This window comes from Scyliorhinus torazame, chromosome 17 (genome assembly GCF_047496885.1).
Source record: "Scyliorhinus torazame isolate Kashiwa2021f chromosome 17, sScyTor2.1, whole genome shotgun sequence".
Taxonomy (NCBI): Eukaryota; Metazoa; Chordata; class Chondrichthyes; order Carcharhiniformes; family Scyliorhinidae; genus Scyliorhinus; species Scyliorhinus torazame.
This window is the reverse complement of record NC_092723.1, coordinates 133,858,376-133,883,140: the sequence shown is the minus strand read 5'-3', so window position 1 is coordinate 133,883,140 and position 24,765 is coordinate 133,858,376. Positions and strand designations below refer to the sequence as shown.

Here is a 24,765-nt window from a genome sequence, read left to right as displayed (position 1 = left end):
TGGAGTGTATATGGGATGGTTTTCTGGATCAATATGTTGAGGAACCATCAAGGGAACAGGCCATCTTGGACTGGGTATTGTGATGGCAATGTGATAACAATGATGGCAGCACGGTAGCCTTGTGGATAGCACAATTGTTTCACAGCTCCAGGGTCCCAGGTTCGATTCCGGCTTGGGTCACTGACTGTGCGGAGTCTGCACGTCCTCCCCGTGTGTGCGTGGGTTTCCTCCGGGTGCTCCGGTTTCCTCCCACAGTCCAAAGATGTGCGGGTTAGGTGGATTGGCTATGCTAAATTGCCCGTGGTATCCAAAAAGGTTAAGTGGGGTTGCTCGGTTACGGGGATAGGGTGGAGGTGTGGGCTTGGTAGGGTGGGTGTTCTTTCCAAGGGCCAGTGCAGACTCGATGGGCTGAATAGCCTCCTTCAGCACTGTAAATTCCTCCCACAGTCCAAAGATGTGCAGGTTAGATGGATTGGCCGTGATAAATTGCCCTTCGTGTCCAAAATTGCCCTTCGTGTTGGGTGGGGTTACTGGGTTATGGGGATAGGGTGGCGGTGTTGACCTTGGGTAGGGTGCTCTTTCCAAGAGCCGGTGCAGACTCGATGGGCCGAATGGCCTCCTTCTGCACTGTAAATTCTATGATGGTATGAGACATGAGTTGACCATGAAGGACTGGGAAACATTACTGAAAGGGAGGACACTGGACAGGCAATGGCAGGCATTCAAGGAACAAATAGCTGAACTGCAAAAGTGGTTTATTCCTATTTGGCGCAAGAGTAGAAAGGGAATGGTGGTCAAACCATAGCTTACAAGGGGAATTACAGATAGTAAGAGGCATACAAATTAGCAAGAAAAAGCACTAGACCCGAGGATTGGAAACAGTTTTAAATTAGGCAGACCAAAAAATTGATGAAGGGGAAAATCCAATATGAAAGTAAGCTAGCGGGAAACATAAAAACTGACTATACAAGTTTTGATAGGTATGTAAATAGAAAAAGATTGACAAAACATAGGCCCCTTATGGTCAGAAACAGCGGAATTCATAATGGGGAACAAAGAAATGGCAGAGGAACTAAATTTGTACTTTGTTTCTGTTTTCACAAAGGAAGAGATGAATAATGTACCGGAAGTTCTGAGAAGCACACGTTTTAGTGAGGTGCTGATGGAAATCAGTATTAGTAGAGAAATGGTTTTGGGGAAGTTTTAAAAAAAATATATATTTTTATTCCACACATTTCACTACACAAATGAAAAACAAGAACAACCCTAACAATATAAAAAAAACAATCCCACCAAACCCAAGATACCCTCCCAACCCTCCCCCGATCCCCCCCTCCCTCAACAGTCTCCCAACCCTCCCCCTGATTCCCCCCTCCCTCAACAGTCTATGATAACCAACTCCCCGAAAGTGCATGATGAACACACACCAACAGTTGTAGAACCCCTCATCACCCCCCTCAGCTCAAACTTCACCTTCTCCAAGGTCAAAAACTCCAGCAGGTCCCCCCGCCACGCCGAGGCACAGGGTGGAGAGACTGACCTCCAACCCAATAAGACCCCGTGCGAGCGATCAGCGAGGCCAAGGCTAAAACATCTGCCCCCACTCCCGTCTGCAACTCGGGCGAGTGGGACATCCCGAATGTGGCTTCTGGGGGACCGGGCTCCACGTCTATATGCAAGGCCCCCGAGATTGTGTTGAACACCGCCCTCCAAAACGTTTCCATCTTCGGGCAGGACCAAAACATAGGAACATGGTTCGTGGGGCTCCTCTCACATCGCTCATGGACATCCTCCACACTCTCGAACACCTGGCTCATCTGTGATTTTGTGAGGTGCGCCATATATACGAGTTTCAGCTATATCAGCCCCATCCACGAGGTTGAGACATTCACCCTCCGCAGCACCTCACACCACAGTCCCTTTTCCAATGCCTTCCCCAGCTCCTCCTCCCACTTTGCCTTAATCCAATCCATAGACACCCTGTCCTCCTTCAGGATTCTCCCCCAGATCACCACAACAACCCCCTTCTCCAGCCCTCCCACTGACAGCACCGCTTCTAGCAACGAAGAGGCCAGCGCAAACAGGAAGGTCGGGAAAATCTTTCTTGCGAAGTCCCGAACCTGGAGGTACCTAAACCTTTCCCCCTGCACCAACCCATACTCCCCCAACTCCTCTAAGCTCGCGAATGCACACGCAAGGAACAAACCCTTAATTTCCTTGATCTCCCTCTCATCCCATCTCAGAATCCTTACATCCATTCTCCCTGGCTCAAACCCATGATTCCCCTAATTAGCATTCCCCCTGACCCGGCCCCCAGCTTAAAATGTTGCATGAACTGCCTCCAAATCTTCAATGCGTCCACCACCACCGGACTCAACCTGGAGCCATCGGAAGCGGCGCTGTTGCCAGTGCCCGCTACCCCGGCCCCTGACACGAGCTTGCCTCCATCTTTACCACAGCGCCTCCCCCTCCATGCTCCAACCCCACAGTCAACTTGTCCATGCCCTGAAGGATTTCGATAAAAAGACTGGCAGGCACAGAAAGAAAAACAAGAATCACGCCAAAACAATCATTTTAACTGCTGCACCCGGCCCGCCAACGACAGATCGGCCTTCACCCTCCCACCAAACTAGTGAAATTATATTTTCGAAACCCTCCCCAATCCCGGGCCACCTGCACCGCCAAGTACCTAAAGTGGGTTGCCGACAAACAAAATTGCAGCCCCTCCACCCCCGCCCCTAGTCCCGACAGGGAGACCTTAAAATACTCACTCTTCAAAATTCAACTTATAGCCAGAGAACATCCTGAATCTCTGGAGCAGCTCCATTATGTTCCCCACCGACTTGCTCGGTTCAGAGATATACAAAAGCAGATCATCAGCATAGAAGGGCACCCTATGTTTCCCCCCCCCCCCCTCACTATCCCCTTTCACAGCCCCGAGCTCCTTAGCGCGATGGCCAAGGGCTCTAAGGCCATTGCAAACAACAGGGGGGGGGGGGGGGGGGGGGGGGGGGGTGCATCGGGCACCTCTGCCTTGAACCCCAAAGTACCCAGAGTTCATGCTGTTAGTGTAATCACTCACCATCAGATCCTTATACATCAGCCGCACCAGAAATCTCGGTCAAATTCCAAATCTCTCCAATACCGCCATCAAGTAACCCCACTCTATGCCTTCTCTGCATCCAGTGCCACCACCACCTCCAGCTCCATCTCCTTTTCTCAGCCGAGTCAGGATCACATTCAACAACCTTCGAGAACAGCTGCTTTCCCTTCACAAATCCCTTCTGATCCTCCCCAATCACCTTCGGAAGGCATCCCTCCAACCTTGATGCCAGCACCTTTGCCAATATCTTGATATCTACATTCAGCAGGAGCAGTGCGGTGGCGCAGTGGGTTAGCCCTGTTGTCTCATGGCGCCGTTTCCAAGGTTCGATCCCGGCTCTGGGTCACTGTCTGTGTGGAGATTGCTTATTTTCCCCGTGTTTGCGTGGGTTTCGCCCCCACAACCCAAAAGATGTGCAGGCTAGGTGCATTGGCCACGCTAAATTGCCCCTTAATTGGAAAAAAAAAATGAATTGGGTACTCTAAATTTATAAATAAATACATTTTTAAAAATCTACATTCAGTAGAGATTTGGGCCTAGACAACCCACACTCCACTGGATCCTTACCCTCCTTTCGCAGCAACAAAATAGAAGCTTGCCCCATCGTTTGCGGCAAGACACCCCTACCTATCGCATTCTCAAACATTCCCACCATCAGCGGCGCCAACTTATCCTTTCTCACAGAATTCAACAGGAAAACCTTCCCTGCCTGCATCCTCCCAATCACCTCCTGCTGCCCCACTGGCCCTTCCAAGCCTACTCTATCCTCCACATTTAGCCTTGGGTACACAAACCCCTCCAGGAACTCCCTCATCCTCCGTTCCTTCCCCAGTGGCTCCGACCTACATAGATCCTTCTAAAATGCCTTGAATATTTAATTGATCTACTCCAGGGCTACCAACAGCTTCCCCATCTTATCCCGTACCCGAACAACCTCCCTCGCTGCCGCCTCCCCTGGAGCTGGCCAGCCAACATATGCCCTGCCTTCTCCCAGTGTTCGTAGACCGCCTCCCTTACCCTTGTCAACTGGTGCACCGCTTTCCCTGTGGATAACTGGTCGAATCTCACCTGCAACTCCTTCCCCTTGGCCAAGAGACCTGGATCCGGGTCTCCCGCTTACCTCCCATCCACCTCAGAATCTCCCCTCAGTTTCTGTTGCTCCTCTCTCTCCTCCTTGTCCACCTTAGCTTTGAACAAATTCACCTCCCCCTCACCAGTGTCTTCAGAGCCTCCCAAGCCACCGACTACAAAACCTCCCCCGTGCAATAAAACCACACATTTTCCTCGATCACATCACAAAACCTCTGGTTCGCTAACAACCCCATGTCCATTCCCCGTCCCCCCAGCTTCTGGGCCATCCCCTTCTCCAAAACCACATCCAACCAATGGGGGGCATGGCCCAAAATCACAATTGCTGAGTACTCTGACCACCTGACCCCAGCCAACAGCGCCTTTTCCACCATGAAAAAGTCTATCCTCGAGTACACCTGATGTACCGGGGAGAAAAATGAATACTCCCATTGAGGAACCTCCACAAAGGGACCACTCCTCCCATCTCCCTCATAAGCCCAGCCAGTGCCTTCACCCCCCCTTGACTGGGCCAGCGATCGTGGCTGAGACATGTCCACCTTCGGTTCCTGCACCATATTCCAATCCTGATGATCAACTTGTGGGTATCCAGATCTGGGATGGCACTCATCACACTCTTTACAAACTCTGCATCATCCCAGTTGGGGCCATATACGCTCACCAGTGCCACCAACCTCCCCTCTAGCGTCCCTGTCACTACCACTTACCTCCCCCCATAGTCTGCCACCATCTTCTCCATCTGAAACCTCACCCTTTTGCCCACCAATACACTACCCTTCCAAGCCCAGCTATTGAACCCAAAGTGCAAAACCTGATTCACCCAATCCTTCCTGAGCCTCACCTGATCCTTCACCCTCAGCTGGATCTCCTGCAACATCACGTTGGCCTTTAAGCTCTTTAATTGTGTAAAAACCCTCGATCTCTTCACCGGCCCCCCTATCATTCCACGGCATTATTCTGACTGCTGCGCACACACAGCCAGGGCCCTGCCCTTCGGGCTGACACCCCATTCCTTTGTTACCTTTGTACCCCTTCATCCCCCTCCCAGAATTCTCCCCCCCCCCCCCCTTCTTCTCGCAAACACCTCTCCCAGTATCGATCTCATCCCTCCACCCCCCCCCCCCCAAACCAACCAACCAACCTACCTTCACTTGCTAGTGTGGAGGCCCCTGCCCAGGCCCCACTCCTCCGCCATGATCCAGTCCCTGGAAACAAAGACAAACAAACAGAAACAGTGCAAAAACCGTGCCCCAGAAAACCGCCACACCCCAATATAATTGTAACCAACTGTAGATTATTACAAAGGTAAACTACCTTTCCCCATTCAAGAAACTGAAAACCCCAGCTATTCCCCCCCCCCACAAATACAGAACAAACAACCCAAAATGAGAAATAAAGGCCAAGCACAGTCTCCATCCCCTCAGTCCAAGTCCCAATCCCAGTCCCATCTCTCATTTCAGTCCCAATCCTTCAGCCTTCACAAACGCCTCCGCCGCCTCCACCGTCTCGAAGTCGAAGTCCCCCGAATTGTAGGTCACCCTCAGCTTTGCCCGGTCGGCCACGCCAAACCTCACGCCGTTAAGTGCTGCCTTCACCTGTCCGAAGGCTGCCCGCCTTCTCGCCAGCTCCACCACCAAGTCTTGGTATATTCGAACAGCAACGCCTTTCCACTTTGACTCACGCCTTTGCTTCGCCCAACTCAAGACCTTCTACTCGATGTGAAACTTGAGAAAGCAAATTATAACGGCCCTCGGCGGCTTATTTGCTTTCGGCTTGGGCCTGAGCGACCGATGAGCCCTGTCCAGCTCATATCAAGAGGGTTCAGCCTCTGCCATCTTGGTTTTGGGAAAGTTAATGGGATTGAAGCGGAAAAATCTCCAAGGCTTGATCATCATTATCACAGAGTACTTGAGGAAGTGCCCAAGATTTGATAATTTTCCAAAGTTCATTGGACTCTTGAATGGTTCCTACAGATTGGAGGATAGCTAATATAAGCCTGTTGTTCAAAAAGGTAGGTAGAGAGAAAACAGGGAACTATACACCAGTGAGCCTGTCAATAGTAAGGAAGTTGCTCGAGTTCATTATCAAGGATTTCATAGCACAGCATTTGGAAAGCAATGGTATAATCACACACAGTCAGCATGGATTTAAAGGGAAATCATGCTTGATAAGTAAGGGGGGTGTGGAGACAGAAACCCCCATCACAATAGTCACCTGGAACGTCAGGGGATGTAACAGCCCAGTGAAAAGATCCAGTCTTTGCCCATCTGAAAAGTCTGAGGGCTGATGTTATTTTCCTCCAGGAGACATACCTGAGGGAGAAGGACTGACTGTGGGTAAGGAAGAACTGTGTGGGTCAGGCGTATCAACCGTGTTACGGGACGAGGGTTGGTGGGGGGGGGGCATACTACTGAACAAGAGGACAACATTCATGGCGACCAAACTGGTTATGAACCCGGGAGGGGACGGTATGTCATAGTTAGTGATCCTCATGAACGTGTACGCTCCCAACTGGGATGACCTTGAATTCATAAAGTAAACCATGGCAGAAATCCCCGACATAGATACACACCCACTCATCATGGGGGGAGGGCTTTAACTGTATACAGGATCCACAGATTGACAGATCCAGCCCCAAATTGAGGAAACTAATGAATATGGCAAAGGAGCTGAACACCTTCAAAGAGAAGATGCGAACAGTGGACACATGGAGGTTCACACACCCAGGGGAGAAGGAATTTTCCTTCTTCTCCCAGGTCTACAAGGTCTACTCGAGGATCGACTTCTTTGTCGTGGGGAAATCAGTGCTTCCAGGGTCAGTGGGAGCTGAATACTCTGCAATTGTAATCTCCAACCACACTCCATGGACAATCCACCGAACGTGCACATCTTTGGACTGTGGGATGAAACCAGAGCACCCAGACAAAGCCCACACAGACACGGGGAGAACGTATAGACTCTTCACAGACAGTGAGTCAAGCTGGGAATCGAACCTGGAGCTGTGAAAATGACAAATGTGATATAAAATAGTTAGTTTAAATATATTAGTTACAGTAATGTAGATGTAGGCCGGTCTAATTCTAGTGAGTTCACAGACAAAGGATTTCAGAAAGTATGGCAAGGAAGGGGGAGGGGGAGGGGTGGCTGGTAGAGGAGGAGAAAAGGATGCTGGGTAACAAGAGGCCAGGGTTAAGGAATGAGAAGTGAGCCAATTAGGATGTATGGCCAGGTCAGGAGGGGTATAGGATGACCTGTGGGAATCGTGTATGTGAAACTTGATGCCATTTGAATGTATTGGCAGAGATCCCTTTGTCTCCTTCCTCATTCGTTTCCAAGGGGTCCAGGAGACTGGTTCTGTGTTCTGTGTCCCTGAGAAGCGAGTCAGACTTGCAAGTTGGTTAAAAATAAATAATATTATGCCTACAAATCCATCTCGAGTTTTATTGAGGCCAGATTGACGGGTAAAGAATTCAACATTTGTCATTTGGTGCCGGAAACCTGGGATTTCTCCAGACGGTTATCGACCAACTGCGAAATCAGAATTAGATTGATTTTGGACAAGGAAAGTGGAAACGGGCCCACAATGTGTGTAGCTGGAAAATGGCACACATTGGTTTTCCCCTCTTCTTATGGTCTGATTGGTCTGGTCACTCGCAGTTGGTACGGAAAGATCGTCTCGACAAAATCAAAGGTCAGTCTGGGGATTAGAAAATTTAACTGATAGTCAATTATCAATTATGATATCCTATCTTCTGGCCCGTGAGGGTGGGGTATGCGCCATAGTGCAGGGCAAGTGTATCATGGGAGTTCAAGACCTAACCGTTAACATCACTAAATTTATGGATTGCATACGGGATCACCTGGACGGAATGCAGAACCCTGGCTCTTGGGGTAACTGGGGATTTGGAGGTTGGAAGGACTGGTTGATAAATATAGCCATGTATTTAGTAGTGGCACTCGGCTGCATCTTTGTGGGCCTGGCCATCCTTAAATGCGTGATGGGTAGAATGCGGGGTGCACTGGAACAGATAGACGCCCCTAGAATCATGGCTGTTAGGATCCACGAGGGTGCAGCGGATGAAGGGGGGCTACAACAGGAATTGGAAATGCAGCGACGAATCTTTTTAGATGAGGGGCCGTAGCTACGGATTGAATCGATAGGTTATCACAAAATGATAAAAGGAGGGAATGACGAATGTGATATAAAATAGTTAGTTTAAATATATTAGTTACAGTAGTGTAGATGTAGGCCCGTCTAATTCTAGTGAGTTCACAGACAAAGGATTTCAGAAAGCATGGCAAGGAAGGGGGAGGAGTGTCTGGTAGAGGAGGAGAAAAGGATGCTGGGTAACAAGAGGCCAGGGTTAAGGAATGAGAAGTGAGCCAATTAGGATGTACGGCCAGGTCAGGAGGGGTATAGGATGACCTATGGGAATCGTGTATGTGAAACTTGATGCCATTTGAATGTATTGGCAGAGATCCCTTTGTCTCCTTCCTCATTCGTTTCCAAGGGGTCCAGGAGACTGGTTCTGTGTTCTGTGTCCCTGAGACGCGAGTCAGACTTGCAAGTTGGTTAAAAATAAATAATACTATGCCTACAAATCCATCTCGAGTTTTATTGAGGCCAGACTGACGGGTAAAGAATTCAACATTTGTCAAAGCAACTGTGATAACCACTGTGCTACCGTGCCACGCCCCAAGGTGCCCCTTACTTGTTAGTAAGGTGCACCCTGCCACCAACATTGGCCCAAGCCTCAATATTGCTGATACCCAAAAAGGACAAAGACCCAGAGTACGGGTCCTACAGGCCCATGTCACTCCTTAACACGGATGCAAAGATCCTTGCAAAGGCCCTGGCGAGGTAGCTGGAGAGCTGTGTGCCAGAGGTAGTCGCGGAGGACCTGATGAGCTTTGTCAAGGGCAGATAGCTAACACCAAACGTCAGGTGGCTGCTGAACGTGATAATGACCCCATCCGGGAGAGAACACCAGAAGTCATCATCTCCCTGGACGCAGAAAAGGTCTCCGACAGAGTCGAATGGAAGTACCTCGGAGGTACTGCAATGGTTTGGGTTTGGGCCAGGATTCTTCTCCTGAGTGAAACTACTGTACAGGTCTCCCATGGCAAGTGTACTGACAAACACCACCAACTCTGAATACTTCGGGCTGCACAGAAGCACGAGGCAGGGATGCCACTGTCTCCGTTATAGTTTGCTCTGGCAATCGAGCCATTGGCGATCACCCTCAAGAGTGGCAAAGGGGTGAAGAGGTATCCAAAGGGGGACAGAGAGCATAGAGTCTCAGTCTACATCTCGAACCCCCGGACCAGCATGGAAGGGATAAATTAAACTCCTATACGAGTTTGAAGCCTTCTGAGGCTACAAGCTTAACCTGAGTAGGAGCGAGATCTTCCCCGTGAAGCTGGAGGGACTGCCGTTTAAACTGGCCTGGACCAAGTTCTGCTACCTGGGGATCCAAATAGCTGAGGACTGGATACGGATCCATAAATGGAGACTGGCAAGTCTGGTGGAGGAAAGAACCTGCAGAGGTGGGGCTCCCTCCAACTCTCCCTAGCAGGGAGGAAAATGCTGCCCAGGTTCTTCTTCCTGTTCAGATCCTTCCCGACCTACATCTCCAAGATATTTTTCAACACAGTCGACAAGTTAATCACTTCAGCCTACCTGAAATGTCCACGATGGCCCCCATCTGCAACACCATAGGTTCATTCGTGCAAGAATAGATGCCACCTTCAAAAAGTGGAGACAGGACGAGGTGACCCTGATGGTTAGGGACATGTACACGGACGATAGAGTAGCAAACCTGGGGAACTCACGGAGAGGTTCCAGCTAGCAAGAGGGAATGACCCGAGAAACATTAGAGTCAAAAATCTTCCTCCGCCAAGAAACAACGATGCCCCCCCAGCTACCAGGACACTCATTAGTAGAAAGACGACTGAATGAGAGTGACCTTGGGGAGGGGAACTGTGGGAACTTGTGTGGGCGACTGCTGGAGAAGGTACGTTCCTCCTGGATGAGACAAAGAAAAAATGGGAGGAGGAACTAGGCAGAGAGTTAGGGAGAGGGCTCGGGATTGAAGCACTGCACGGGGCAAACTTCACCTCCACGTGTTCAAGGCTGAACCTAATGCAGCACAAGGTGGTGCAGAGCGCACCTAACCAGAACTCGAAAGAGCAGGTTTTTCCCGGAGGTGGACAAATGCATATGGTGCCAGGGAGGCTCGGCCAATGACACCCATGTTCTGGGCTTACCAGAATGTTGCCTGGTATAGAGGGAAGATCTTATGAGGGAAGGCTGAGGGACTTGAGGCTGTTTTCGTTAGAGAGAAGGTTAAGAGGTGACTTAATAGTGGCATACAAGATGATCAGAGGATTAGATAGGGTGGACAGTGAGAGCCTTTTTCCTCGGATGGTGATGTCTAGCAAGAGGGGACATAGCTTTAAATGGAGGGGAGATAGATATAGGACAGATGTCAGAGGTAGGTTCTTTATTCAGAGAGTAGTAAGGGCGTGGAATGCCCTGCCTGCAATAGTAGTGGACTCGCCAACACTAAGGGCATTCAAATGGTCATTGAATAGACATATGGACGATAAGGGAATAGTGTAGATGGGCTTTAGAGTGGTTTCACAGGTCGGCACAACATAGAGGGCCGAAGGGCCAGTACTGCGCTGTAATGTTCTATTCTATTCTATTCTAGTCGGGTATTCTTTGAGGCTATGTCCAGGATTGTGGGAGTGCGGGTGGAGCCATGCCCAAAGGTGGCGGTCTTCAGGGTATCAGATCAGCCAGAGCTCTTCATGCGGAGGGGCCCGATGCCCTAGCCTTTGCCTCCTTGATCTCCCACCAGAGTATCCTGCTTGCCTGGCAATCGGCAGCACCATCCAAAACTGCAGACTGGCTGTCTGATCGGACGGAATTTTTCTTGGCTGGAGAGAATAAAGTTTGCCATCCACAGTTTGGAAGAAGGCTTCCAAAGGACACAGAACCCTTGTCATGAAGATGCTCACTTGTACATATAAGTGTTGGTTTTTTGCGCTGTTTTTTTTCTGATAATGTATAATTTATTCGTTATAAAATATGAAAACTCAATTAAAAACATTTCCAAAAAAAAAGGGTGGTGGGGAAGCTTTGTTAGTATGAGATGGAATAAGTATGAAAGCAAGAAATGATCTTGGATTGGAAGATGTAGCATCCAAATGGGTGGAGGCAAGAAATAACCAAGGGGAAGACGACACTGGTGGAAGTCGTTTCTTGGCCTAACAATAGCTATACTGTAGGATGGAGAATAAATCAGAAGATAATATGGGCATGTATAAAAAGCAGTACTTTAATCATGGATGACTTTAATCTTCACATAGATTGGGAAAATCAAAAATGCAGAGGTAGCCATGAGGAAGAATTCATCGAGTGCATTCAGGACAGTTTCCTAGAATATGTTGGGGATCCAACCAGAGATCAAAGGCAGGTTTAATAAACAAACAATCTCAGAGTAAAAGATCCCCTCGGAAACAGTAACCAAATCATGGCAGAATTTAGCATTCAGTTTCAGAGTGAGAAACTTGGGTCAGAAACAACTATGCTACCCTTAAATAAGGGCAATTATAAAAGGAATGGCTGGAGTGGATTGGGAAAGGAGTTTAGCAGGAAAGATAGTTGATCAGCAATGGCAGATGTTTCTGAAAATAGTTCATGACTCACAACAAAGATATATCCCACCGAAGGAAGAGTCTAGGAAGTGGATAAATCAACCATGGTTAACCAAAGTAGCGAAGGATAGTATTAAACCAGAATAATTAAGATTAAAAGGTAAGGTAGAGGACTGGGGAATTTTGAGGATTGGGAAAGATGACCAAAAAAATAATAAAGCAGGACAAGATAAAGGGAGTGCAAACTAGCAAATAATATAAAAATGAGCAAGAGCTTCTTTAAATATATAAAAAGGAAGAGAGGTGCCAAAGTGAACATAGGCCCCTTACAGAGACTGGGAAAATAATAATGGGGAACCAGGAAATGGCAGAGGAGTTAAACAAATAGTTTGCATATGCAGTCACGGTGAAAAACATTAGTAATCTTCCAAGAATCCTTAAATTCTTGAAAAGGCACAGATGATTGGAAAACTGCCAGTGTAACACCCTTATTCAAAAAGGGAGGGAGACAAGAAATGGTAACTATATGCCAGTTAGCTTAACTTCTGGGAAAATGTTATAGTCCATTATAAAGGATGCAATAGCAGAGAATTTAGAAATGCATAATATAATCAAGCAGTCAGCATGGTTTCATGAAGGGGAAATCATACCTGACAAATTTATTAGAATGTTTTGAAGTGGTAATGAGCAGGATAGATAAAGGGGAACCAGTAGATGGAACATACATGGATTTCCAAAAAGCATTCGATAAGGTGCCACACCAAGAGGCCAAGATCAGAGCCAATGGTTTGGGGGGTAGTTTATTAGCCCAGATAGAGGATTGGCTAACTGATAGAAGACAGAGTTGGGATAAGAGGGGCATTTTCAGGGTGGCAACCTGTAACTAGTGGAGTGCCATAAGGATCAGTCCTGGGGCCACAATTACGTACAATATATATTAATGACTTGGACAATAGAAATGAATTGCCAAGTTTGCAGATGCCACAGAAATAGGTGGGAAGGCAAGTGGCGAGGTTGACAAAATCTACAGAAGGATACAGACAGGTTAGGTGAGTGGGCAAAACTTGGCAGATGGAATATAACGTGAAGTTATACATTTTGGTCAGAAGAGATGAATATTATTTAAATGGAGAAAGACTGCAGACAGACAAATTTGCATAAATCACAAAAAAAAGCAAGCAAGTTCAGTAGGTAATTGGGAAGTCAAATGGAATGTTGGCCTTTATTTCAAAGGGAATGGAGTATAAAAATAGGGATGTCTTGCTACAACTAGTTTAATCACACCTTGAATATGGTGTAGAGTTTTGGTCCCCTTATCTAAGGAAAGATATACTGGCATTGGAGGCATCCAGAGAAGGATGATTAGGTTGATCCTGGGTATGGATGATTTTTTCTTTTGAGGAGAAGTTAAGTAGGTTGTGCCTGTACTCATTGGAGTTCAGAAGAATGAGAGGCGACCTTACCGAGACATATAGGATTCGAGGGTGCTTGACAGAGTAGGTGTTGAGAGATTGTTTCCACTTGTGGGACAGTCTGGGACCAGAGGACATAATCTCAGAGTATGGGGTCACCCATTTAAGAAATAAATGAGGTGGAATTTCTTCTGCGGGTAGTGAATCTGTGGAATGTTTTACCGCAGAGAGCTGTGGAGGATGTCCAAGGCTGAGATAGATTGATTTTCTAATCAGCAAGGGAATTAAAGGTTATGGGGATAAGGCAGGAAAGCGGTTTTGAGGATGATCATATCACATCAGTCACAATCGCATTGAATGACAAGAGCAACTCGATGGGGTGAATGGCCTACTTTTGCTCCTATGTCTTATGGTCAAACACATAATTCAGTCTCCCTTTTTCAACCTCACTAACGGCTTGAGGTGTCAGGTGCTGGATCCTGGGGAACAGCTTGTTGCAACTTGCAGTATGAAAAACCATGATACCAATCTCTCTCAGTTACTCATGTTGGGAAGAATTTACAGGAAATGAAATGGGCATCCAGATGGTTACAAAGCAAATGCTTGTAACCAAAAAGTATGATTAACTAGCTAAAGCTATACATCCCAACTTGAAGTGGTAATGAGCAGGTAAAGACCACTGAACAGGTCTTGCTGGCTGCAATCATATTCTGGCAGTTATGGGTGAAACTATTTCACCAGTTATTTACTTGCCCTCAAAACTAAATGTTTAAAAGACTTGGGCATATCAGGTGTCACTTAAAAACTCAAATTACTCCTCAAAAAAATTAAGCAGGGTCCTCAAGCACCCAATTTTACAGCTGTCCTGGCATAATGTGTGGCTGTATCACTGATGCAAGTTAAGCATTTGGGATTGTTCAATAGATCGACAGTCTGATCCCATTGCATTTGTTAGAACTGATTATACTTTTTCCCCTCTTCTTAGAGATCGCAAACTCAAATCAGGACCCAGCTACCCTCAAACACTGTCTACCCCAAGATCATTTCAACATCCTCATCTTAGTGATTCTGGCAGTGAGTCTCTGCATCATTACTTGTGTATTTCTGATGCTGATGGTTTGTTGCATCAAGAGGAAGGCAGTTTACACATCTGGCACAGTGGAGTCCATCCACAAAACTAATACATCTTCAAAAGGTCAGTAATTAGTAATGAGACTTTATTTTACAAATGATTTAATCTGCAACAGAACTGGGTGGCAAAATTTGAACCAGTGGACCCTCTCACAATGGGGGAAGCCAAGGGGTTCAAACCTGACAAGGAAATTATCCCTCTCGTTCTCAGAGGCATCACTAGAAGTAATGCCATGGGCTGTAAGCGTATGGAGATTAATGTATGGGCAGCACGGTAGCACAAGTGGATAGTACTGTGGCTTCACAGTGCCAGGGTCCCAGGTTCGTGTCACTTTCTGTGCGGAGTCTGCGCGTTCTCCCCATGACTGCGTGGGTTTCCTCCGGATGCTCCGGTTTCCTCCCACAGTCCAAAGACGTGCAGATTAGGTGGATTGGCCATGATAAATTGCCCTTAGTGACCAAAAAGATTAGGAGAGGTTATTGGGTTACGGGGATAGGGTGGGCATGAGGGCTTAAGTGGGTCGGCGCAGACTTGATGGGCCTAATGGCCCCCTTCTGCACTGTATGTTCTATGTTATTCCCAGTAGGCAGGAGGAGGACAACCTCCAGGAACAAGCAAGCACGGTTGGAAGTCATTGAGCTGATGAGCAGGACTGTGGTCCTGTGATCATGATCAAATACCAACCCCCTCATTCTGATTTCCCCAGCATGCCTCAGACCAACACATATTGTAGCACTAGCCAACAATAAAGCTTATCCTATTTTTGACATCAGTTTTCATGCTCGACAAATGTTGTCCTTCCATCCTCTCAACACATCCCATTCACACTCAATTCTCCACAGGAAGAGGATGTAAAACAATGGGTGGCCCTCCAGTCATTGCCACTCTGACCACTGTGGAGGAAAAGGTGATTAAGGTCAGCATTAGCTATCCTCACCCTCTTTATGTATTGAAAGAAAATCTTTGGATTTCCCTTGATTTTGCTTGCCATTTATTTTTTTCCATTTCTTCTCTTGCCTTCTCCAATTTTCTTAATTTGGCCCCTGCACTTCAAATGCTCATGTAGGTTTTCTGCTGCATTGAGCTTTTGGCATCTGACACTGAATTTATCCCAGTTATTAGGTTATATTATTGGGGAAATCCCCTATTATTGCATTGTTTTGCCTGCATTCCTCAGCAATTTGCCTACATATTTGTACATTTTCCTGGTTCTGGTTAGGGAGTATAGTATATTCCCACCAATGCAATTGGTCCCTTTATTCCTCAGTTCAGCCCATTGACCTTATTTGATACTCCCAACATATCATAGCCCCCCCCGCCAGCTGTGTTTTTCATAAGGCAAATTTGCAATCCCCCTCCTTTTATCATCACCCTCTATCCCATCAAGACAATGCAACCAGAAATATTGAGCTGCTATTCCTGCTTCAAGTAACAGCTACACAAGTAATAACTATACCATATTTCAGAGTTTCTATCTGTGCATAAACTATTAATGGCTCCTTTGCTATCCATTTTGTAGCCTTATCTCCTCAACCTTCCATACTTCCTTCCTAATTTTTTGCTATTTAAAATGTTTCTCCTCTTCCTTCTGAATTTATGCTGAGGTCATTGTACCAAGCTAATTAAAACTGCCCCCAAACAGCATGCCCAGATCTTTCCTGTTGTGGTGCAATCTGTTTGGGGTCCCACTTTACACAAAACTTAGTCCTGATGCCACAGAAATCGAAAGCCGTCTAAGGTGCACCATCTCTCCATGCCTGTATTCAGTTACACTATCCTTTTTATTTCTGTATTTTCTAGCACATGACTCTGGGAGGAAATGTACCATCCTGGAGTCAGGTCTGAAGCCACAGAGAAACCCAGTCTATTACCCCACAATTGAATCTATCACTGTTGCTTTCTTGAGCTACCCATTCTGCCATGGTCTTGGCTCTGGCTCTATTATCCAGAGGAACCATTGTCCTCACCGGTATTCAGAAAGTGTACTGGTTGGGGAATGAGATGCACTCAGGGGACCACTGCACTATCTGCACACTCAAGCTGTAGGTGTGACCACCTCTATAATTGTGCTTATCCACTGGTACAAAGGTGGTGAAGTCAGAGCTGATCAATGATTTCAAAAGGAAATTGGTTACGAACTTGAGGAGAAACAAAACTTGCTTGGCTATAGGGATAGACTAGGGTAATGGGACTGACTGTTGCGCTACAAAGACCCGGCATGGATTTCATGGGGTGGTTGGCTTTCCGAAGTGCCATAATGACTCCATGACATAGCTTTCAGCCTCATGGATACACCACAGTGATGCCAGATGCTGCTTAAGCTCTGAAACCTAGAGGTCCTCTAGATAACTGTGCACATTTGGCTGTCCAGGGCACAAGTTTCCTCGCATTTGCATATGGCACAAGGATATGCATTCCATAGGACTGGGGTGCCTGCCATGCCTTCCCTTGTGCCGATGTCAATTTTACATTATTTTCCCTCAAACCTTTGCTTTGCATTCATTGGCATTATCATTGCCAAATCGCCCATCTTTAGCATGCTGAAGCTCAACTGGAACAGCCACATAATTGCTGTGGCTATTGGAGCACATCAGAGGCAATGTTACTGGACTAGTAATCCAGAGGGGGTAGGTTCAAATACCACCATGGCAGCTGATGGAATTTAAATTCAATTAATAAAATCTGGAATTGAAAGCTGGGCCCAGTCATGGTTGTAAAAACCCATTTGGTTCACTAAAGCCCTTTCAGGAAGGAAATCGGTCATCTATAGCTGGTGGCATGACTCCAGATCCACAGCATGTGGGGCAGCATGGTGGCAGTGGTTAGCACTGCTGCCTCAGTGTCAGGGATATGGTTCAATTCGGGCCTTGAGTGACTGTATGAGTTTGCACGTTGTTCCTATGTCTGCATGGGTTTCCTCCTACTGTCCAAAGATGTGTGGATTAGGTGGAGTTATGAGGATTGGGTGGGAATCCTTGGAAGGGTGCTCTTTCAGAGGGTCAGTCTATACTTGATGGGCCGAATGGCACCCTTCTGCACTAGACTTTCTATGACTTTCAACTGTCCTCTGAAAATGGTCTAGTGAGCTACTCAGTTCAAGGGTAATTTGGATTGGCAACAAATATACTGGCCTTACCGGCAATGCCAACATCCTATGAGCTTTCACTTCTCAAGCTTTCCAAAAGTTCTCCATCACCTAAAAGGCACAAACCAGGACTGTGATGGAACAGTCTTAAGTTGCCTGGATGATTGCACCTGCAATAATAATCAAGAAGCCTAACATAATTCTGGGCCAAATTCACCCACTTCCTCCATCACTAGCACACCATGACTTCTCAACACTAACTTCCAATCCATGACCATCACCACCTAGAGGCACAAGGACAGCAGGCTCATGGTAATTTCACCCAAATTCCCTTTCAGCTCACACACCTGGGAAACATGGGAATACGTCACAATTGTGTCATCATTGTTAGGTGAAATTCTGGAGTTTCCCAACAGCCTTGTGGGACCACCTTCACTTTATGGGCTACAATGCCAAATCAGGGCAGTGTGGAGCTGAGGAATAAGTGCCAGCTTTATTAGTGATGACCACATTCTGAGAACTATTAAAAAATATTTATAGGATCACATCTTATTCATTAATCTCAACAAAACACTTTAATGGCTCATAGCAAGGTCAAGGTTCAAAAGTTAGAACAGTGGAAGTGAAAGAAGCAAGAATGTCTCTTCTCAGTTTTGCTGACGTGCAATACATTTAACTGGACAAGTCTGGGTAAGGTGCATGCCTGAACACAAGAACGTGGAGGAAATGCTCATTTGAAGAAACTAGATAGGATCTTGGTGAGAATACAAATGAAGGTTGGGTATGATAAAGTCAAGTTGGAAGACCGTCTGAGTGAGAATAGAGGCAAGTAAGATTTGTTTCAAACTGGAGCAAACAGGCGATTATCAGATGATAATATTGATTAGTTATGTTAAAACTGCGGTGTTATGATGTCCGGTGGTGGCTATGAAGGAGTAAGTCACACATTTGGTGGCTCCCGCTCTGGTCGGTACTTTTGGACCTTCCCCGCCCCCCCCCCACCCCCGATTTTCTACCGGACTTGAATTGTAAAACTGAAGACAGAGGCAATTGTGTACTGAATTCCCACATCGGTGCATGGAGAGAAGGATTAGAAGTGCTCGTAAAGGCAGAAACAGAAAGACAGAGAAGGCTTGGGCTGAAGCAGGAGACAGCATGGTGGAGGACCTGCAGGTTAGTAAAGACAGTAACCAGCGCCCGCACTGGAGGTTACATGTTTTTTGCTGACTTTTGGCTGGCGAAGGGGTGTGTGAGCGGCTGAGGAAATGTATTCAGAACTACCTGCAGGTCAATGACACTGGGGAAATTTCAGCAGCAGAGGTCTGGGAAGCATTGAAGGCGGTGGTCAGAGGGGAGCTGATCTCGATACGGGCCCATTGGGACAGGGCAGAGACGGACCGACTGATAAAGGAGATACTACAGATCGATAGGAGGTATGCGGAGACCCCAGAGGCAGGGCTTTTAAGGGAACGGTGAAGGCTACAGGCGGAGTTCGGCTTGTTAACCACAGGGAGGGCGGTGGAGCAGCTGAGAAAGGAGAGGGGGGTGATCTATGAGCATGGAGAGAAGGCCAGCAGAATGCTTGCACAGCAGCTTAGAAAGGGGTAGACAGCCAGGGAGATAGGGGAAGTAAATGAAGGAGATGGGAACCTGGTTGGAGATTCAGCAGGGGTGAATAAGGCGTTTAAGGATTTCTACAGCAGGCTGTACAGGTCGGAACCCCCTACGGGGCCGGAGGGATGAGGCACTTCTTGGAGGGGCTGAATTTCCCAAAGGTGGACGGGGAGCTGGTAGAAGGGCTGGGGGCCCTGATCGGTTTGGAAGAGATAGTGGAGGGTCTGAAGGCCATGCAGTTGGGTAAAGCCCCGGGGCCGGACAGGTACCCAGTGGAGTTTATAAAATGTTCTTTGGGATATTGGGGCCGGCTTTGATTTGGATGTTCAATGAGGCAAGGGAAAGAGGGGTGCTGCCCCCAACGATGTCACAGGCCACGATTTTGCTGATTCTGAAGCGGGACAAGAACCCGGAGCTATGTGGGTCCAACAGGCCGATATCCCGGTTGAATGTGGATGCCAAATTGCTGGCCAAAATGTTGTCCTCCAGGATTGAGGATTGTGTTCCGGACCTTATTGGGGAGGACCAGACGGGTTTGTTAAGGGTAGGCAGTTGGTGGCCAATGTAAGAAGGTTGTTAAATGTGATTATGATGCCCCCGGACGGTAGGGAGGTGGAGGTAGTGATCGCAATGGATGCAGAAAAGGCTTTTGATCGGGTAGAAAGGGACTACCTGTGGGAGATACTGGGGCGGTTCGGATTCAGGAAGGGGTTTATTGACTGGGTCAGGTTACTGTATCAGGCTCCTGTGGCAAGTGTACGGACGAATAGGACAACATCGGACTATTTTAGACTGCATCGGGGGACGAGACAGGGATGCCCCCTCTCCCCACTGTTTTTCGCACTCGCTATAGGCAATTGCTCGGAGAGCCTCAAGGGGCTGGTCTGGGGGGTGGGAGGGGGTGGAGCAGAGTCTCGCTCTATGCAGATGACTTGCTTCTGTATGTAATGGACCCAATAGAGGGGATGGAAGAAATCATGAGGATTCTAGGGGAATTTGGCCGGTTTTCAGGGTATAAGCTAAATATGGGGAAAAGTGAGATGTTTGCTGTCCAGGCGAGGGGACAGAAGAGGCGATTGGGGGAGCTGCCGTTTAGATTAGTAGGGGGAAGCTTTAGGTACCTTGGCATTCAAGTGGCGCGGGAATGGGACCGGCTGCATAAATTAAATCTGGCCCAGCTAGACGACCAAATGAAGGACGATTTTCAGAGATGGGACGTGCTCCCGTTGTCATTAGCTGGGAGGGTGCAGACGGTGAAGATGGCCGTCCTCCCGAGATTCCGGTTTGTATTTCAATGTCTCCCCATCTTTATTCCGCGGTCCTTTTTTAAACGGGTCAACAAAGTGATCACTGGCTTTGTTTGGGCGGGCAAGACCCCGTGAATAAGGAAGATAATGCTTGAGCGGAGTCGGGGAGAGGACAGGCTGGCGTTGTCAAATTTTGGTAACTATTACTGGGCGGTGAATTTAGCCTTGATCAGGAAGTGGGTGGTGGGGAGGGGTCAGCGTGGGAGCGTATGGAGGTGGCTTCATGCAAGGGCACCAGTCTGGGGGCGTTGGTAACTGCGCCTCTACCGTTCCCGCTGGCACGGTACTCCACCAACCCCGTTGTGGTGGCGGCCCTAAGAGTCTGGGGGCAATGGAGGAGACATGTGGGAGAGGAGGGAGCATTGGTCTGATCCCCAATCCGTAACAATCACCGGTTTGCCCCAGGAAGTATAAATGGGGGGTTCCGGATATGGCAGAGAGCAAGGATTGAGAGGATAGGGGATATGTTTATAGAGGGGAGCTTTCCATGTATGAGGGCGCTGGAGGAGAAGTTTGGGTTGGCGAGGGGAAACAAATTCAGGTATCGGCAGGTGCGGGATTTCCAATGTAAACAGGTGTCAACCTTCCGGCTCCTACCGCTAAGGGGGATTCAGGACAGGGTAGTTTCCAGAGAGTGGGTAAGAGAAGGGAGCGTCTCAGACATTTGCAAGGAACTTATGGGGTCAGAGGAGACGCAGACCAAGGAGCTGAAGCGCAAGTGGGAGGAGGGGCTGGGAGGAGAGTTAAGAGGATGGTCTATGGGCGGACGTTGAATAGAGTCAACACGTCCGCAACATGTGCCAGGCTCAGCCTGATAAGGAGCTCACATGACAGTGGCCCGGATGAGCAAATTCTTTGGGGTGGAAGACAGGTGTGCAAAATGTGCGGGAGGACCAGCGAACCATGTCCACATGTACTGGACATGTCCGAAGCTTATGGGATTTTGGCAGAGGTTTGCAGATGTCATGACCACAGTGTTAAAAACAAGGGTGGCACTGAGTCCAGAGGTGGCGATTTTTGGGGTGTCAGAAGACCCAGGAATCCAGGAGAGAGGCAGACGTTCGAGCCTTTACTTCCCTGGTAGCTCGGAGACGGATATTTTTAGCTTGGAAGGACTCAAAGCCCCCGAAGTCGGAGCCCTGGCTATCGGACATGTCTAGCTTTCTCTGTTTGAGAGGGTCACTGTTAGGGTTCGCACTGGAGGTGGCAACCGTTCGTTGACTTCTTCGCGGAAAATTAATCATCAGCAGAAGGGGGGAGGGGGGGGGTTAGTTTAGCTTAGAATAGGGGGTTAATAAAGGTGGGACCTGTAAGGAACGGAGACGGCTTTTGCACTATGTTTATAGCTTCATGTACATTGTTTATTTTGTTGTTGTTACAATACCAAAAATACCTCAATAAAATGTTTATTAAAAAAAAACTGGGATGTTATGGTATCAATTTCTATAGTCCATGCCAGGTGCAGAGGAATGCAAGGTGAGGAGAAAGTGAGGCAAATTGTTAATGACCAAAAATAAGTTAAATTCATCCACCAGTCAAGATCGAGACTCACCTGTGCGCAGCTACAGCTCCCAGTGCAGAATAAGACTTCGCAGAATAAGACTCCATTGGGTAAACTCTACTTGTACAGGTTAGCTGATCCAGACGAATGGCCAGGTCCTCAACAGGAAAACCAGGCTTCACCATTCGCAGGATCACAATTAGTGGGAAGTGACTGTACCTAGAGGATGGGTAGTCCAATTCAACCAGGCCAGTTGTTGCAACATCAAGCAAAGGACAGTTAACTTATCACTTGCAGTCAGGAGTGAAAGAGGTAGGGGTGTCAACACGGTTTTGGGAGCAACAGTTTAAAGGATGATTGCAACCAACATGGTAAGAGTGGGAATTCAAAGTCAGCAAAATCTCTGGGGCTGAAATAAACTGCAAGTTGAGAAAAAGGATGAGATTTGGAGAACTTATCAAATGATAGGCAATTATAATGAATAGAAGAGTTTGAAAGCTTAACTTTTTCATTTTAATCTGTTAAGTGTATATATGCAACTGCCAGTGCTATACCCAGATATAAATATGATGTGGAGATGCCGGCGTTGGACTGGGGTGAGCACAGTACGAAGTCTTACAACACCAGGTTAAAGTCCAACAGGTGACATCGAAACAAACCTGTTGGACTTTAACCTTGTGTTGTAAGACTTCGTACAGATATAAATAGAAAGCGATGCGAGACGATCTTGCAGATGTTGCAAGACATTTCACCAATATCATTGTTTTTTCATAACAGATGGACTGCTGCAACTGAGTGTTGAAGGAGATGATCAGAATCAAAGTATATCCTCTGAACCATCATCTGAGCCATCTGAAACTTGTAGCAATTGCTTCTCAGATCAGAGGATCACTGATAAAGAACGAAAGATGTTATCAAACACAGTGACACCTCATCAGTGCATTCAGATACCACCTGCAGCTGACACAAGAGCTCTTCCTTCTGCCATAATTTACAAAGAGAAGCCATTTCAGATCATCTGTTCACCATCGCAACCCAGCATAAGAGAAACTGAGAGCTTCCAGGAGAAGCGGCACATGAAGTATTGAAGATTTCGAGCTGAAGCCATTTCAACTCTGTTGAAGGTCGACTGGACATCCACCCAGCGTCAAGGCTGTAAAACTGGGATACAACCTCCCAAATGATTTAGGTCTCCTCTCCAGTATCTCCGATCTTGATAAAATATGTCTTGTGTCTCTCCTCAAACAACAGCTAGAATTGGGAGTAGGGGGAGATCCAGTATACTTCCTCTTCACAAACTGCTTGTAGAGAAATAGGGTGGGGAGTCATATAACAAGACACGTATTTCCATTGCAAAGCCTTCAGGATGAGTCACACAACGTTTATTGTTTGCCTAAGGCGAGCAAATGCACTGAACCACCTAGCAGAAAATCCCTCGATTGTTCACCTATCTGCAAGTGCTATAATGACGTTTGCTGACTGAATGTACATGGGGGCGGAGCCTACTCCTAATTACCGTTTAGTGATATACTGGAAAATATGCTGCCCCATGTGGTCGAATAGCTTACCATTCACTCCATAATTTTGTTTAAAAAATCTGCAAATCCCAAATAACTCCATCCACCACGTCACCACCAATGCACAGTGACAGCACTGTGTACCATCTATGAGATACGCTGCAGTAACTCATCAAGGCTTCTTCGACAGCACCTTCCAAACCCTCGCCCCAGCTGCCCAAGATAGGGGGAGACCATCAAATCGAACATCACCCTCCGCCTTGCCACCCAGAGATGGATGGAAGATGTTCCTCAAGGAGCTGGCCGCCATGAAAGAGGTGATCAGAATTGAGATTCAGATGGCGGTTAAGGTTGTGGTGATGGAGGCGATGATTACCCTACAAAAGATGATTGACGGGTTGGGGAAGAAAGTGGAAGCGCAGGAGCGGACGGTCCGCAACCTCGAGACAGCCTCGACAGACCAAAGCAACAGGAATGGTGCTCTGGAAGCAAAAGTGAGAAGGTTACTGGCGGCTCAAGGGAGCTTGAAGGGGAAGGTCGAAGGCCAGGAGAATGGGTCCTGATGACAGAATGTTTGGGTTGTGGGCCTACCAGAAGGCATCGAAGGTAGAGACCCAATAGGCTACATTGCCCAAATGCTTTGCAACCTCGTCGGGAGAGACAGCTTCCCCAACCTCAGAACGCGACAGGGCACACAGGTTGCTCAGACCAAAGCCCAAGACAAGGGAGCAGCTGCGGACGATCACTGCGAAGCTGCACCGATACCAGGACTGTGAGACGATCCTGCGGTGGGCAAGACAGACTAAAGCGGAGCACATGGGAAGGACACCAGAATCCATATTTATCAGGACATTGGGGCAGATCTGGCGAAAAGAAGGGCCAAGTTCAACCAGGCAAAGTCAGCATTATATAAAAATGGGGTGTGATTCGGCATGCTATTTCTAGCCAGACTCTTTGTCACACACCAGAGCAAAGAGTACTACTGCAATACCCCGGTGGAGGCAAACAATTTTGTGCCGGCCAACGGCCTGGACAAAGGGCAGGCGAGGCAGTGACGAAGGAGGATTGGAGGAAGATAGCTGAAAGAAACAGAGACTTATAGAACAAGTTCACATGTTTGCGCGGGACTGTACTGCCTCATTCTAATCAGAAAGACCCGGTCACAGGAGAGAGCGAGGACAGAGAAATGCAGGTGAAGGGGCAGGCAGAAAAAGCAGGCAGTCGGCAGGCATAGGAATTGGCTAGACCAGCACTGGGAGGGGAGCCACCGTACTAGCAGGATTGGCTAGCACGGGAAGAAGGCAGTAAGGGGGACCTCGGCGCACCTCTCGGCATGGAGGGGG

The 24,765-nt window shown here is 47.7% G+C and overlaps 1 protein-coding gene across 1 annotated transcript in view; it reads left to right on the top strand.

The window, feature by feature from the left end:
* LOC140393577 (tumor necrosis factor receptor superfamily member 13B) overlaps positions 1 to 24,765 on the top strand; it is a 62,744-nt gene extending 37,979 nt beyond the window's left edge. Inside the window, exons 4-5 of the mRNA XM_072479855.1 lie at positions 14,252 to 14,461; positions 22,683 to 24,765. Coding sequence (XP_072335956.1) covers positions 14,252 to 14,461; positions 22,683 to 22,993 — 521 coding nt within the window. The 3' untranslated portion in view covers positions 22,994 to 24,765. The remainder of the gene's footprint in view (positions 1 to 14,251; positions 14,462 to 22,682) is intronic.